We start from the raw sequence: 13931 nt of genomic DNA on the forward strand, positions 1-13931 counted from the left end.
CAGTGTGTGGTAGACAAGGCAGAAGATATTTGGTCAGCTTCCTAACACGACTGATGAGGAAAATCCGACATACTGAACACTGTGGGAGTTAACTAACTCCAGAAGATGGCAGTAGTACAACATTAAGGATGCAAGCGGCAGTTAAAACCCAAAGAAGAAGAACTGTGCCGCAACATCGCCCTCTTGTGCTCCGGATATCAAATGACATGTCTGCTTTTGTCAACGACAACCCAGGCAAGTCAGTCAGACAGTCGTTTCGTTGGGTTTGCCTGTGGTGCTAGCCAGCCATCAACAACCAGCCGCCTGAATGTAGATCCGCATGGGCTACTTCACCTCTTTCTCTCCAGATAACCCAGCGGAATCATAAGATAAGGATCCCAGGATGGTCTTAGTGCATGTCGGATATCTGGTTCTTCCTGTATTCGGCTCAGTAAGAAACAGAGGTACGGTTTTAATATTCATATCGATCCAAAACATGTGCCCTGTTTATCTTAATATTCACTGCAGCTGTCTCTGGCTAGCTCGAGTTTAGCCGTCGGGATAACGTTAGCTCTAGCATAAAATTAACGGTCAAATTATTCAAGAAACTGCCCGCAACGTGCTACTACTTTAATTTATATTAACTGCAGATTAATATAAACACCCGAATAATATTGTTTGACGGGCGAAATTCCGCTTAATTTAAGAAAAATACCGCCGCTTAAGATAAGCTAAGTGGCTCGTTGGCACAGGCTATACCTTGGAACGGAAACATTTCTCACAAAGGATTTCACATGCACGGATTTCACATTTCTTTTCCTAGGATGGCGAAGACATGATCCGCCCTACGCTCCTTCTGATTGGCGTGTACTCGTTGCCTACTCTGATTGGGTTGGTGAGGTTTAGACAAGAAGAGTGGGATTGGTTAGGGTTAAGGTAAACCAATCCGATGCAGAGTAAGGCGGGACATGCCTTCGCCGTCCTAGGAAAAAAAATACTCGCGCACGGGGATTCGTGCTATCCAAAGTGTCGGATGTCAAAACCACATTGTATAGACAGTAGTAGTGTCAGACAATGTTATCCCGATATACATTTTAATGTATGTGCGATTTTTATTTCACTAACATTACCAACATGTTGTCATTTTCCCCAAGGCTCTATCGTGTATCTGCACTGTAAAAATACCGCAAAATAGACGTAGCCTTTCCAGCCAGTTTATCTGTGCCTGGATGATGTCATTTGAAGATCATCTGCTTCTGCTAGCGCTCGCCGTTTTTCTATCGTGTTTTCAGTAGGCTATTATCCGTGTCTATTGGCCAATGTCCTAATCGATACATGGCCAATTGCCCGGTGAGCGTGGACCTCTGAACCACTTAAGTATTAGTCGCCCTTTTTTATTATTTGCTAATTGGCAATTCAGCAGCTGTTTGTTTGAAGCTGCCGAATTGCAAAAAGACCCGAGTATGCGGTCACAGTTAAACAATAGTAGTAAAGCTACAGTGTAACATTAATTTCATAACAGTGGCATCAATGATTTCATTGTGCTTTTATTTCTGTTCTTATTTCCCTGTTTCATAGTATGGAGGCTGGCTCTACATTCTGCATTTATCAGATCTTTGTCGTCCCCCCCATTGTGTAGCTAATGATCATCTGCTGCTGTGTGGTGTGGCGTGGCCTCTGCCTGTTCTCTGCATTTAGCTGTATTGTGAATCCCTTCTTCATTTCCTCTTTCCATCAGAAGACGACATTGGTATTAAAAAGCACCCCCTCCCAAGATGTATTTAGCCATAGACTTTCCATGTTGAGCAGACTAAAACAATAGCTAACACCTAGAACAGAGCACCTTTTTTGTCTTTTTTTCTGTCAAATTGCTGTAGCACTGAGTAAACATTTTAGCTCCTTTTTTAGATATCAGTTAAATGTCATTGTGTACCTCCCATCCAGTCTTGATAGACAACATGCTGTAAATTCCTGTAAAGTGGATACATTTTGCATGATCTTAAATACTGCACTGCATTGTTGAACACCAGAATTCGGCTCATCTTCCTTCTCTTCACACAAGGTGCAATGTACATGACTGAAGTGACCTTTAATTTAAAAAAACAAAACATGCAAATAATTGGAACCTAATGCATGCCGTTTTATTGTTAAAAGCCAGCATTCCACCAAATGCTGTCGTGTGATCACTTGAGATGATTGAAGGTACACTGCACCTGCACACAACAACCTGCCATAACTGTCTCCATTTTTGTGTAATCCTTTTGTTCCCTTTGCAAATTTCAAGCTTCGAATCACACTGAATTGTCAGGGCTGTTTGCCCCTTACAGGCAAATGAAACTCTAAACATTTTCGTAAGCAAAATATGCTCACTGGTGGTTCATCACTTCCCAATTTTCCCCACTAACATAAGGCCAAAATGCTATCCATTTCACAGGGATGCCTATTTTCCTGCACTGCTAAAGAGATCCTCTATTAGTAATAACGTCTTTATTGTTTGGTTGTGGTCTCTCTTTACCTTTTTGTTCTGGTAATAGTACTTTCAATGCATGGTCACATTTATGATTCATAATTTTTTGTTTTTGTTTTTTCTACATTGACTAGTGAAAATCCAATGTAATCTTTCTGTAGTAAAGATGTACCCTGCTGTACTGAAATCATGTGCTGTAGCCAACACGTCTGCTCATTGGATGCTGCTTTTGTTCTTTTTAACCCTATATGAAGCATGGTGGGCCTTGCCTTCAGTCTATGTTGTTTATTTTTGTTGCATGGATTTATACTATTATTACAAACAAACAAGAAAAAAAACACAAATTCCACATTTACTAATATTTTTCAATAAAGAATATAGTGTTTTTCCTAACCTTCAGTGTGCTTCTTGCTGATTTCCATTTATTGTCCTCCCTCTCCTTGTCCCTACCTGCCCCCCTCCACCCCCCCCACCCACCTCCTGTCCCGCTGTGACAAAGATAGACAATTTCCACGCTTCCTCCATCACAGGGCCTGAATGAGTCTATCTGCTGTCATTCATGGTGATCGTTTTCACTAAGACGCTTGAAAACGCAGTGTGCTACTTACAGTCTAGACTTGAGCCTTTGACCCATGGCAACAAGGTCATCTCTTGTCTGCCCGGCAACACCGGCAGCCTGAAAATATTGCTGAAAGGTCATACTGCTTATCTTTGCTGGGGTTGTTTTAAAATCATACTGCGTTTTTCAAGTGTACTCCTAGTAAATGCAATGTAGACTTTGCCTATTTCCTCAATTATTTAAAAATATTTTCACTCTACATCAGAATTCTTCGTCTCTTTTACACTGTCAAAGTAGATTATATTTAAATCGTACTGTAATTTTACTGCACAGTTTTAATGTATAAACTCTGTAAAATTCCCTGCTTCAGTTTCTGCCAGATGGACGTAACCGAGCACATTGAATCGTGCTCCACTGCAGACCTATCATGGCTCCCTTTAGCCAGGTTTTCCTCAAAAGTTCTAAAAAGCTGGAATTGTTATTGCTATTTATCATATCTTCCATAATCAAAAAGGTCTTTTTAAGTGTAAGCACAGTATTAAAACCATATTGCACCACAGCACAAGTTAGTCTGTATTTTTCCCCCTGTTGAGTCTCCACAGCAGTTTTTGCTGCAGTTGCCAAATAGCTGTGGTTGGAGAGAGTAAAAAAAGCATTCAAGCTATTTCCTCTCAACTCCTGAATGTTCATATGGGAGATCAACAAGTAGAGCTACACTGTACTATATGTGTAAGACACAAAGATAAAGTAGGTTTCAGTTAAGCATAAATGTATAATAATTAGAATTTATTGTCTGATTTAATTTTTAAGGAGGAAGGAATTGTTCTTTATGGTTACATAGATAGAGACTTGGCATCTAAATAGTTTAATGTATATCTTATAGACAGCCAGGTACTAAAGGTTTTACTCGGAGTGCACTGACCCACTGTCTGCTGCTGAATTTACAAGAACCGAGCTGCGTTGAAGACCATATACTGGTAGATTTAATCTGTTCTGATCCATTTCGCTTGTCTGTGAGTCGGAAGACCAGGAGTCGATCCAGAGGTCGGAAATGCAATTAAAGAAATGAAAGCTTGCGTTTTGTGTGCAGGACCAAAAATGGTTGTCATGTTCATGGTATTTGTGGTAACCATTTTCCCACCCCCACAGAAGTATTTGTCACCCTAGGTAAGAGTTAGGGCTTCATTAACATGCTATATCATACACACACACACACACACACACACACACACACACATGCTGACACCACATTTCACCCACAATTAATTCCAGCTAATCTGCCCCCTCAGGTGCCTGACAACTTCTCCTTATCCTCCACAGGATCCCATTTCAACCGGCAACAGCAGCAGCAGCACAGCCATGCTACCTCTTGCCGGCACTTCCAGTTAGGTCCTCAGGCCCCGCTGCCCATGGATTTCCCCATGCCCCACCCAGGGCAGCCACAGTCAGGCATTAACCCCCACCTCGCCCCTCCAGGCCACCAGCATGGCCCTCCGCTCCACCCGCCCCTCAACCCCCTGCCCGCTCCCCAGTTCCAGGACATCCCTGCCCCCCCCTTCCTACCTCAGGCATTACACCAGCAATACCTCCTCCAGCAGCAGATCCTCGAGGCTCAGCACCGACACATCCTGCCACCCTCCAGGTATCCTCACAGGTTTGCAGGGAAATTTAAAAGTCAAAAGAAATATAAAAATTGAAAATGTTTACACTTAACCTAATGGTCTTGCAGTGAAATCATATTTAACATTTTTTCCCAGGATTTTTTTTTTTTTTTTAAATGATTGGTTATTTGTCTTAGTAGACGCAATCCAGACAGAGGTCCTCACCAGGCCCACAGACTGCGGCCCGGCTATGAGTTTGCTCCCCCTCTTCATGTCCCTCCTCAGCCTGTGGTGCAGCAGCCCCGCTACCTAGCTGAGGGCACAGACTGGTAAGCAATATACTTCTTTTATAATGCAGCATGTAGAGTCTCAGACGCAATAGGTCTCAGCTATTTTTATTTGTTAGAAAAGAACATTGTCATGATCTAAATTACATACTAACAGTCTTATTAAATGGTACAAAATACTAATTTTTACATAACTAATAATTCAATTTGGAGTTGAAAAACAGCCCCCCCCAAAAATCAACTCTTATTTAACACTAAAATTGGCTACAAACAATGTAAACATCTCCCCAAATGTAACATGAATACATAAGGAGTTTCTTTTGCACAGTATGCAGTGTGACAGAACAGTAACAGTACCAGCTACTTTGCTCTTGGTAAAAAAAAAAAAAAAATTGTTGTTGCCATGATGTAGGTTTAAATTTCATACCAACGGAAATGATACAGAATTGTACACTACTAATTTCTGCACCAATGATACTCAGTCGGACAAGACATCCTTTTTTGTCAGCTTGTTTTAGTTTGATTGCAGCAGATCGCCATCAAATCTGGGTCAAGACTAGATGAAAGGGGTTTAAGACCAAGTAGAAAAAAAACCCCCAAAGCAAACCAACTCTTATTAGACACTAAAATTGGCAATAAACATTGCACGTCTTGCTGAATGTAACAATAATGCATAAGCAGTTTCATAAGGGGTAAAAAAGTGTAGTTATGTTTTGTAATGCTGGAGAAAAATAAAGGCGGGAAAGGTAACATTCAACTAAATATGTAAAAGCAAAATGGGAAAGAGTGCTTCATATTGAGATATGAGATAGTGATTGGCAAAATGTGGTTATTTTTGATTATTATGAAAACCTGAGTGACAAAAACACCTAAGAACACAGGTTATGAAGACAAGACGATCACAAGACCAAGACATGACCAAACATAAGGGGAAAGGGGTCAAAACCGAACTCAATTACTGCAGCTCCAGTTGTAACTTAAGTCAGTGGTATGCAATCTTTTTTTGTCTGAAGTACCTGCACAGCAAGAACCCATTCACTGACAGTCAATCAATTTAACCATTTATCCAATATTTTATGCCAACTATGTCAATTGCTATTCTATTACTTTTAGCTAACAGTCTCCAACTGTTTATGCATTACTTTAAGCTATCTATTTCAACCACCTATCCACCAGTTTTACCTAACTGCTTAGGCTTCTCTATCTACTTGCTAGCTAGTTTTTGTGCACTCTCAACACGGTGTTGTGTTGTTACAGCTGACTTAATATGTGGATATATTTTTTATTCAAACTGGAATTTCTATTTTCTCAAATAAGTTGATCTTACTCCACAATTGTTCCAAGTAACTGCAGAAGAAGACCCTCTGGTACAGGTACCCCTACTTGGGAATCACTGGCCTAAATAATGCTGTGGTAATCCACTGTTATCAAGAAACTGGTTTGCCAGAAACACTATGAATTAATGACTTGTGTGCCATCGGCTGATTTGGTTTTTGGTTTCTGTCCAGGGATCTAAGTGTAGATGCTGGGTTGCCCCCCCACCAGTATCACATCCATCCACTTCCGCAGCACTATCAGCACTACTTGACCTCTCCTAGGATGCACCACTTCCCTAGAAACAATGCCTCAACACAAGTGGTGAGCCTCCTCTGCCTCAGTACAATCAATCATGTACGTCTCAATGAACTCCTAGCGACACTCCTCTGGGTTTCTCAGAATAATCTCGATACCCAGCAACAGGGTATGACCTGTGTTCCAGTTTTTTTCTGATTTCCACTGCAGAGCTGATGCTAGCTTCTTTTATCTGTCTTCTTCCAGGTTGTCCATGAGATCAGAAACTACCCATATCCCCAGCTGCACTTGCTGGCTCTGCAGAGTCTCAATCCCTCCCGGCATGCGTCTGCTGTTAGAGAGAGCTATGAGGTTTGTGCTGCTGCTTCCTCTCTCTCCTCAGCAGATGCACCAGTCTGCACTATTTATCATTGTTTTTTCTGTGACCAAGGGTCTGGACAGGCTCGAGTGTGTAACTGATTTCCAATTACTCCGGCTTCCAGATGCCTCAAATTGTCCAACTGCCTTTAATCTAATGACATTTGTTTTCATTTAACAAAATGCAGTTGTTTTCTGAGAGTCTCGTTCCTGTTCCTTGAAACACCAATTTAATTTTAGTATTCCACACTTGTATGTCTTTTGCATTTGAATATGTTATTATACAAATGTTCATTTTAATCTCGACATAAATGCTTTTTGTCAGACTTTAAACTTTTACCTAAAAGAATGAAAAGACATGTTTCCTTTCTAGGAGCTTCTGCAGCTGGAGGACAGGCTGGGCAGTGTAAACCGTGGAGCGGTCCAAACCACCATAGAGAGATTCACTTTCCCTCATAAGTACAAAAAGGTGAAAACAAATGGTCAGCTTTTTACTTGCTAGCTAAGTGATGGATCTTTTTAATGTGATATAGTACAGACTAGTCTATATCCTTGATGTTCCACTTCCGGGATTGCTCCAGTGCCGCAGGAAATTTCGCCGGATGTATTTTTGCCGATATCCGTTTCCTCCCGCCTTCTTTGTGTTGGAATTTTAAACTCCAGTGGATTTATGAGGACTATGGTTAACTGCTCCTCAGATCTCTGCAGGGTAAATTGAGACAGCTAGCTAGACTATCGGCCCAATCTGAATTTTCTCTCGTACAACTATTTTACAGCGGCTCCGTACGAAAGATGCCTGTGAAGATTGTGATTGGTTTAAAGAAATGCCAATGAACCAAAGCACGTTTTTCTCCCATCCCGGAAAGCTATGTGGAGTAGCCAGACCCTCCTCCGCTCCGCAGCGTGTGGACGGTCTGGCAAAGCGAGACTAGGTACAGATGAAGGCATTGGGCAAGAAATAAGTTGAGCTAGATGTGAAAGACGGGGATGGAAAAGGGCAGCGCAGGGTCGAAAGGATCAAAGAGTGAAGAAGAGAGTGCAAAGATGGTCACGACTCTCACAGCAGTTCAAAGGTCAAACTTATTTCCGTTAGCAGATTAGTGAGGTCTGCAGTGTGCACAATTCAAGGCGAGGGATGACTCATCCAGCTGTCTGCAGATATGTGCGTGGAATGAATTTTAAAAACCGTCTGCACGGAGTATGACCCAAATACTCTGAAAAGAGTGTCAGATCGTTAAATTATGAGCGAGAAGAAGTAATTGAGTCTTTTGCATCTGACGTCTATTTTCTTTTCTGGAAAGCATGATTAGGTGACTCTTTTCTTCTTCTTCGTCTGGGCTGACTCAGAGCCGCCCAAGGCATAAACATGACAGCTCCTAACACGCAGATGCACGACACACCTAAATAAATAAAGTCTGTTTGCCTTTCTCTCTCTGCAGAGAATACCCCAGGACCTGAAGATGTGTCTGGAGGATGAGGAGCTTGACACCGACGAGAAGTGCACCATCTGTCTGTCAATGCTGGAGGATGGAGAGGATGTCAGGTGCGACTATACGCTCTATCTTTTAGCTCTGCTTTTGCTGGTTATGCAGATGTGAACATAAGCTGTGCATACAGTTTATCTCCTGGGGGATTCATTTGTTTTACCTCTCCTGGTCCTCAGTTACATGCAGCCTTTAGCAAATGTAAAGTACCAGTATGGAAATGTTGGCCTGTCACTCATTTTGTCGGTCACTCAGTCCACCACTTGTCCAGACTGAAATATCTCAATTATTCAATAGATTGCCTTGACATTTTGTACATGGCCCCCAAAAGATGAATCCTACTGACTTCCCATGATCCCATGACTCTTTCTCTAGCTTTACCTGCACGTTGACATTTGTGGTTTTTGAGTGAACTTTGAGTGAAAATTTGATAGATTGTCATGAAATTTGGTTTGGATAATTATCTCCCCCTCAGGATGAATTGTAATAACTTTCTTCATCCCTCGACAATTATCTAGCGCCATCATCAGTCAAAACTGTAATTTGTCCAAGACTTGGGGTTTTGAGTAAATACCTGCAAAACATAAGTCGTTCCCAAAACCTCAGCTTTAACCTGTGCATTAGTCCTGTTCTCCAAAAGAGGATTGTTTTGGTGAGTTTGTTAGTAGATCTTCTTCTGTGTTTCTTGCCTGGTGAGGTTTTACATTGGCTTGAAAATCCTGGAGACAGACATTATGGAATGTCTCATTTGTCCATAATATTTGTTTTTACATCCAACCTCTATAATGCAGTGGACTTAAGCACAGTGTTGTGACCAAAATGTGCTCTTAAGGTTGTTTGGGGAAAGCTGCTTGAGGTCTTGTCTCCCCAGACAGACATTTGCTAATTTATATATATTCCCAACGCTTTCCTTCAGAATGGATATACAGTCATACAGTCTAAGCTCTTTTTAACTGTAAAATTGTTCTGCCATGTGAGTTCAAAGCATCAGTTTTGAAAATCTTATCACAGGATTTCCTCCAGCACCTCATCTTGAAAATACTGCCTGAAGGCAACATTAGCGTATCACACAATCTTATGATGTGTGTCCAGTGTTGGGATCTGTCTAACTGGCAAAGTGACAAAGGAAGTTATTTCACTCTGTAAAAAAGGTTTCTGGGGTCGAGGGTGAATATTTCTTTTTTTTATATACTTTATTTTAGTTAGTTTAGTTTATTTCACACATCATCAATGTATCATTAAACACAATCTCATAAAGTACAATCTGGTGTTTGAAAGAAAAAAATGATGTGGTGATAGAGCAATTCTGTGTTCTTTAAGGCATTCATCATTCATGACTTTTCAGGTTTTGTTTATTTCTGAGTTACAAGGTTAATGGTAAAGAAGACAACTGTGAGAAGAGCATATGCCTTTGGTTCTGTGGATATTTAGCAGCAGGCTAAGTTTCCCCTCAGATAAAATCAAATGTGAAGCAAACGTTGACCACAAGAAGTAACTTGAGACAAATTCTGATGTCAAATGTGAACCACAGACAGCTGGATCTATTCTAGACACAATCTGGATACTTCAATAATGGACATTACAGGATCCATTTATCACATGCACATCGACGATTTAAAGGACTTTAACTTTGGTGTAACTAAGCAGAGTAACCACAGCTGTTTCATCCAGCTGTCTAGAACTCAAAAATTGGTTTAGTTTATTGACAACTTGTAACTTATAATATGTTTATAAAATACAACATAAAAAACAGACTTTTTCAGAGACAGAACAATTAAATCCTGGACTTATTTCCATTGTTGTCACTAATGTTCACACAGTTCATCAACCTTTATCAAGACAAGCATCCAATGTATGACATGAAAAATGTTCATGTCAAAAACGGTCATCGTGAGTTGAGGATGGCATAATCAAATTGCTTGTGTTAATTTTCTGCTAATTTGATTGATCAACTAATCGTTACACCTCAAAAACAGAAAAGGTAAAAAGTATCAAAGACACAAAAAAACAGTTGTATGACATACAAATATCAATGAAGAAAATCTTAGAGATCGAATCGTAATCTTAGAAATTGCTTTGTGAACAAAAGACTTTCCAATGAAAATCATGAATCTCCAAGTAATTCATCAATCAATAATTTTGATTATTCTTTTTCAGACATACTGAAGAATCGAGAAACTTCTACTTCTTAAACTACATAAACCATTAACCAACCTATTGGATTATCTAAAAGATGTACTGTCACAAAGCTGAAACACTTGTAGTTTATCATTTCTCATAAGTAAAGTTGATATTTTAGAGGTTACCTGGTTTTCAAAGGGCAGCAATTAAATGTTGCTGAACATATACTTGACGTAAAGTCCTACATTTATGTCAAAATCATGGCCATGTGTCTTCTGTGTCTCTAGGAGATTACCCTGCATGCACCTCTTCCACCAGGCGTGTGTGGACCAGTGGCTGGCCACCAGCAGGAAGTGCCCCATCTGCAGAGTGGACATTGAGACCCAGCTGGCCCCCGATAGCTGATAGCTCCTGTTGACCCCTGCAGCTTTGGATCTGGTCTTGTTAATTCTTCATTGCCTCCCTCTGGGGGAAGCTCTGCCAAACACCCCTCTCTTCCCCTCTGCATCACTCAACGAGCCTGCCTTCTAAGACAGCTGTGACAGAGGGATCAACAAAGCACACTCACCTACAACACAACGAGGGATGGGGGTTGATGCATAGGTAGGAGGCTGGACTGAAGGTTGGTTTGAATGGACTTGCTGGATGTAAAAGGTAGGAGCGGACACATATGGACAGATGTGCTGAGGCTTCACACACAGATTCTGTCAGATTGTGTACCCTGTGTACATTTCGCCATACAGCATACAGGACACTGACAACCAACCTCCCCAGCTCAGTGTGGCGTATTAAGGCCATTTCTTTGCCACTACATCTAACCCCCCACCCACCCCCCCAGGCCTGTGAAAAAAATCCCTTAAGCTGCACTCTGCCCAAGCCCTCAGCACATCTGTACAGAACATTATCAAATGATTAGCATGAGGTTGTTTTGGTGTGAACTCTCGTAGCTGAACGCTTGTGGTGTAATGGAGTATAGTACTGAATAAGTATTTACAGAGTAACAGTGTTGTGTAGCAAGCAAAAGCCTTTAGAGAAATATGTTTGTGAAAAATAAACCCACAGAGAGGTCGAATATGGCTCAAGTAAGAGAGAATATTCAGCGTATTAATTAATCATAGACAATGAGGAAAGAGCTAGTTGTGTAAAAAGGCCAAAAAACCCTCTTTCTTGTCTAACATGGTTTTGGATTTACAGTTAGTAGATGCCATCAGAGTTGATGCTAAACTCGCTAACTGCAGGCATGGCTTCCAGTGATCTGTGTAGTGTCGTAGTCGGGCCTCTATTATCTAGAGCAGAGGCCTCAGATGTGCATGCTGTATGGCAGGCTTGGGCTGTGTCGTTAATATTGTGGAGCAGTAGAAACAGGGACTGTGTCTGTGCATGTGAACCGTATACTATGACTCTGACGATCCCACTCATTCATAGAGGAGGACAAGAATGCACCTAATACCCGTCCCCACCTCCCTACACCCCCTCTTACCCCACTCATCCCGAGTAGACCAAAGTTGCCCTTAGACACCGATCTCAGATCAATGTAGCATTTCTCTCCTGATATTCAAGGTTAGGATTCAAAGAGCTGCTAGTAGATCTGTGTCTAACTGCAACTCCTCTCTGTTGCCTCACTCATGGCATGATCATATGACATGAGAGGCCGGCATGGGCTTGAGGATGCAGTGCCTGAGGTCTTGCCATCAGAGTGAATAAAATCTGACATTTGTATTACCTATTACCAGAACCTTATTGCCTATCAAACAAGCACATGTGATTTCTATATACAGTGAATCGGCTTCTTTTCATTTCAATCTAAGTTGCTCCCACTGTTATGATTAAAAGACTGTCTGGTGTTACAGGGAAAATACAAACCTGCCTGTGATATGTGCTAGAATGTGTATGATTGTCCCCACCCCCATGGTAGTGGTGTATTGTATTGCTAGAACAACTGTGATACGTTCAGTGATTGAAGCCGTTTTCTCTACATCATGCATGAACCATGGCGGCGTAGTTCACTTGAAGGAGGGTGAAAGGGAGAAAAAGCCATCCATTTGAAAATACCAAACAATTCTTAACATTATTTTGTTTTCAATTGTCTTTTTCTGCCATTTCCTTTTTTCTTCTTATTTTTATTTATTGTTTTGCTCACATGCCAATTTGGACATGGTACTAATATGCCGAGTCCTTGTCCATTTTAACCATAGTGAAGAAAAAGCTGCAATGCTGCAAAAACATATTTATTGTTGTTATAATGTAGCTTGTGTTTTGTAAATGCACTATAATATGGAGTTGCCTGATTTTTTTGGTTTGGTGGTGTGGGTTCCTCTTGTCCTAGATTTTGTGTTTCTATTAAGTTACAAGTATTTTCATGCTTCCTTGTGTATTATTGGAGGGTAACTTGACTGTTTGTGTTGCGTTTTTTTTCTTTTTGTATGAAACCTCCATCCAAAAAACTACAGATGGATGAAAATGGAGGTTTTGCTAGTTCACATAGAATGCTGTGATTAAAGATGCCTTAAGTATTTAACAATCATTATTTATTACTAACTGTAGCTAGCTAGCTATTGTGGTGGAATATTTAATGTCTCTATCTCATAACTTTGCAATTTAATCAATATATTTATTTAAAATAACACAAAATATAAAAAAAAAATAATACCTCATTATGCATTGGTCGGTGGGGATGCTTTTGCATGCCGTCTGTGTTTTCTTTTTCAAAGGAGGAAAAAAAGAAACCTGTTAAAAAAAATTGACTTGGGGGGGGGGGGGGGGGTTTCCCAACACATTTTCTAACCAGCTTGGTGCTGTTGATCTGGATTACATTCCATTCATGTCACCTCTTGATTTTACTATTAAATGTGTTTATTTAGTAAACATCACCCTTGCTTTGATCTGAAGCAGATGGTGGGGCGCAACCCGTTTTTGTCTTAGTATGGCTCCACAATTAGCTTGCTTTTGTTATATGACACGGCTTTGTTTCCCATAATCAGTCATATTTGATTTCATTTTTGACATTTGTTTGATTTTGACCATGTTCATGTCATGTATCATATCTGGATCTCAAATTAGTGCTTATTATTTTAGGTCCCACATAATGATATGTATTTGTCCTTATGTATTGCTAGCAGTTGCTTTGTGTGGGATTTTGGGAAGTATCTAACATGCTAACTTGAGCCATTGGTCTTATTGAGCAAATTTCTGGTGTACTGTGGTCATACAATATAGATAGCGTGTTTTACACCTGGGTATAATAAGCTAACTTTGTTTTCAATGTGCATTTCTTATTAATACTCTACTAATCCTGCAAATTATTATACCATGTATTGGATTGGAATTAAGCTGGCTGGTCTTACTATTATTTCATTTCGTGCTCTCACTGGCCTTACCCCATGTCCTCCACAGTGTACCCCATTACTCCAGAGTGAACTGGACAGTAGCCATAGTATTAACTCAAGCTGATGAACCGGAATGAACAGTAGAACTTAAAGCACAAGCTTTTTAATGCATGTCCTT

At 40.6% G+C, this 13931-nt stretch overlaps 1 protein-coding gene across 6 annotated transcripts; it reads left to right on the forward strand.

Moving 5' to 3' along the window:
* Positions 1–131: 131 nt before the first annotated feature.
* On the forward strand, positions 132–13138 carry rnf165b (ring finger protein 165b). 6 transcript variants are annotated; one of them, XM_031305299.2, is made up of 9 exons: positions 152–443; positions 1558–4172; positions 4326–4659; positions 4804–4935; positions 6402–6531; positions 6712–6816; positions 7196–7291; positions 8262–8365; positions 10715–13138. In XM_031305299.2, exons 3-9 carry the CDS (start codon positions 4415–4417, stop codon positions 10830–10832), a joined length of 930 nt encoding a protein of 309 aa, XP_031161159.1. In that variant the 5' UTR covers positions 152–443; positions 1558–4172; positions 4326–4414; the 3' UTR covers positions 10833–13138. The 6 variants fall into 6 exon arrangements, with proteins under 6 accessions (XP_031161156.1, XP_031161154.1, XP_035847543.1 ...); XM_031305296.2 differs by lacking the exon at positions 1558–4172 and having other exon boundaries at positions 132–443; positions 7208–7291; XM_031305294.2 differs by lacking the exon at positions 1558–4172 and having other exon boundaries at positions 138–443.
* The last annotated feature ends 793 nt before the right edge of the window (positions 13139–13931 follow it).

Source organism: Sander lucioperca, chromosome 2 (assembly GCF_008315115.2).
Source record: "Sander lucioperca isolate FBNREF2018 chromosome 2, SLUC_FBN_1.2, whole genome shotgun sequence".
Lineage (NCBI taxonomy): Eukaryota > Metazoa > Chordata > Actinopteri > Perciformes > Percidae > Sander > Sander lucioperca.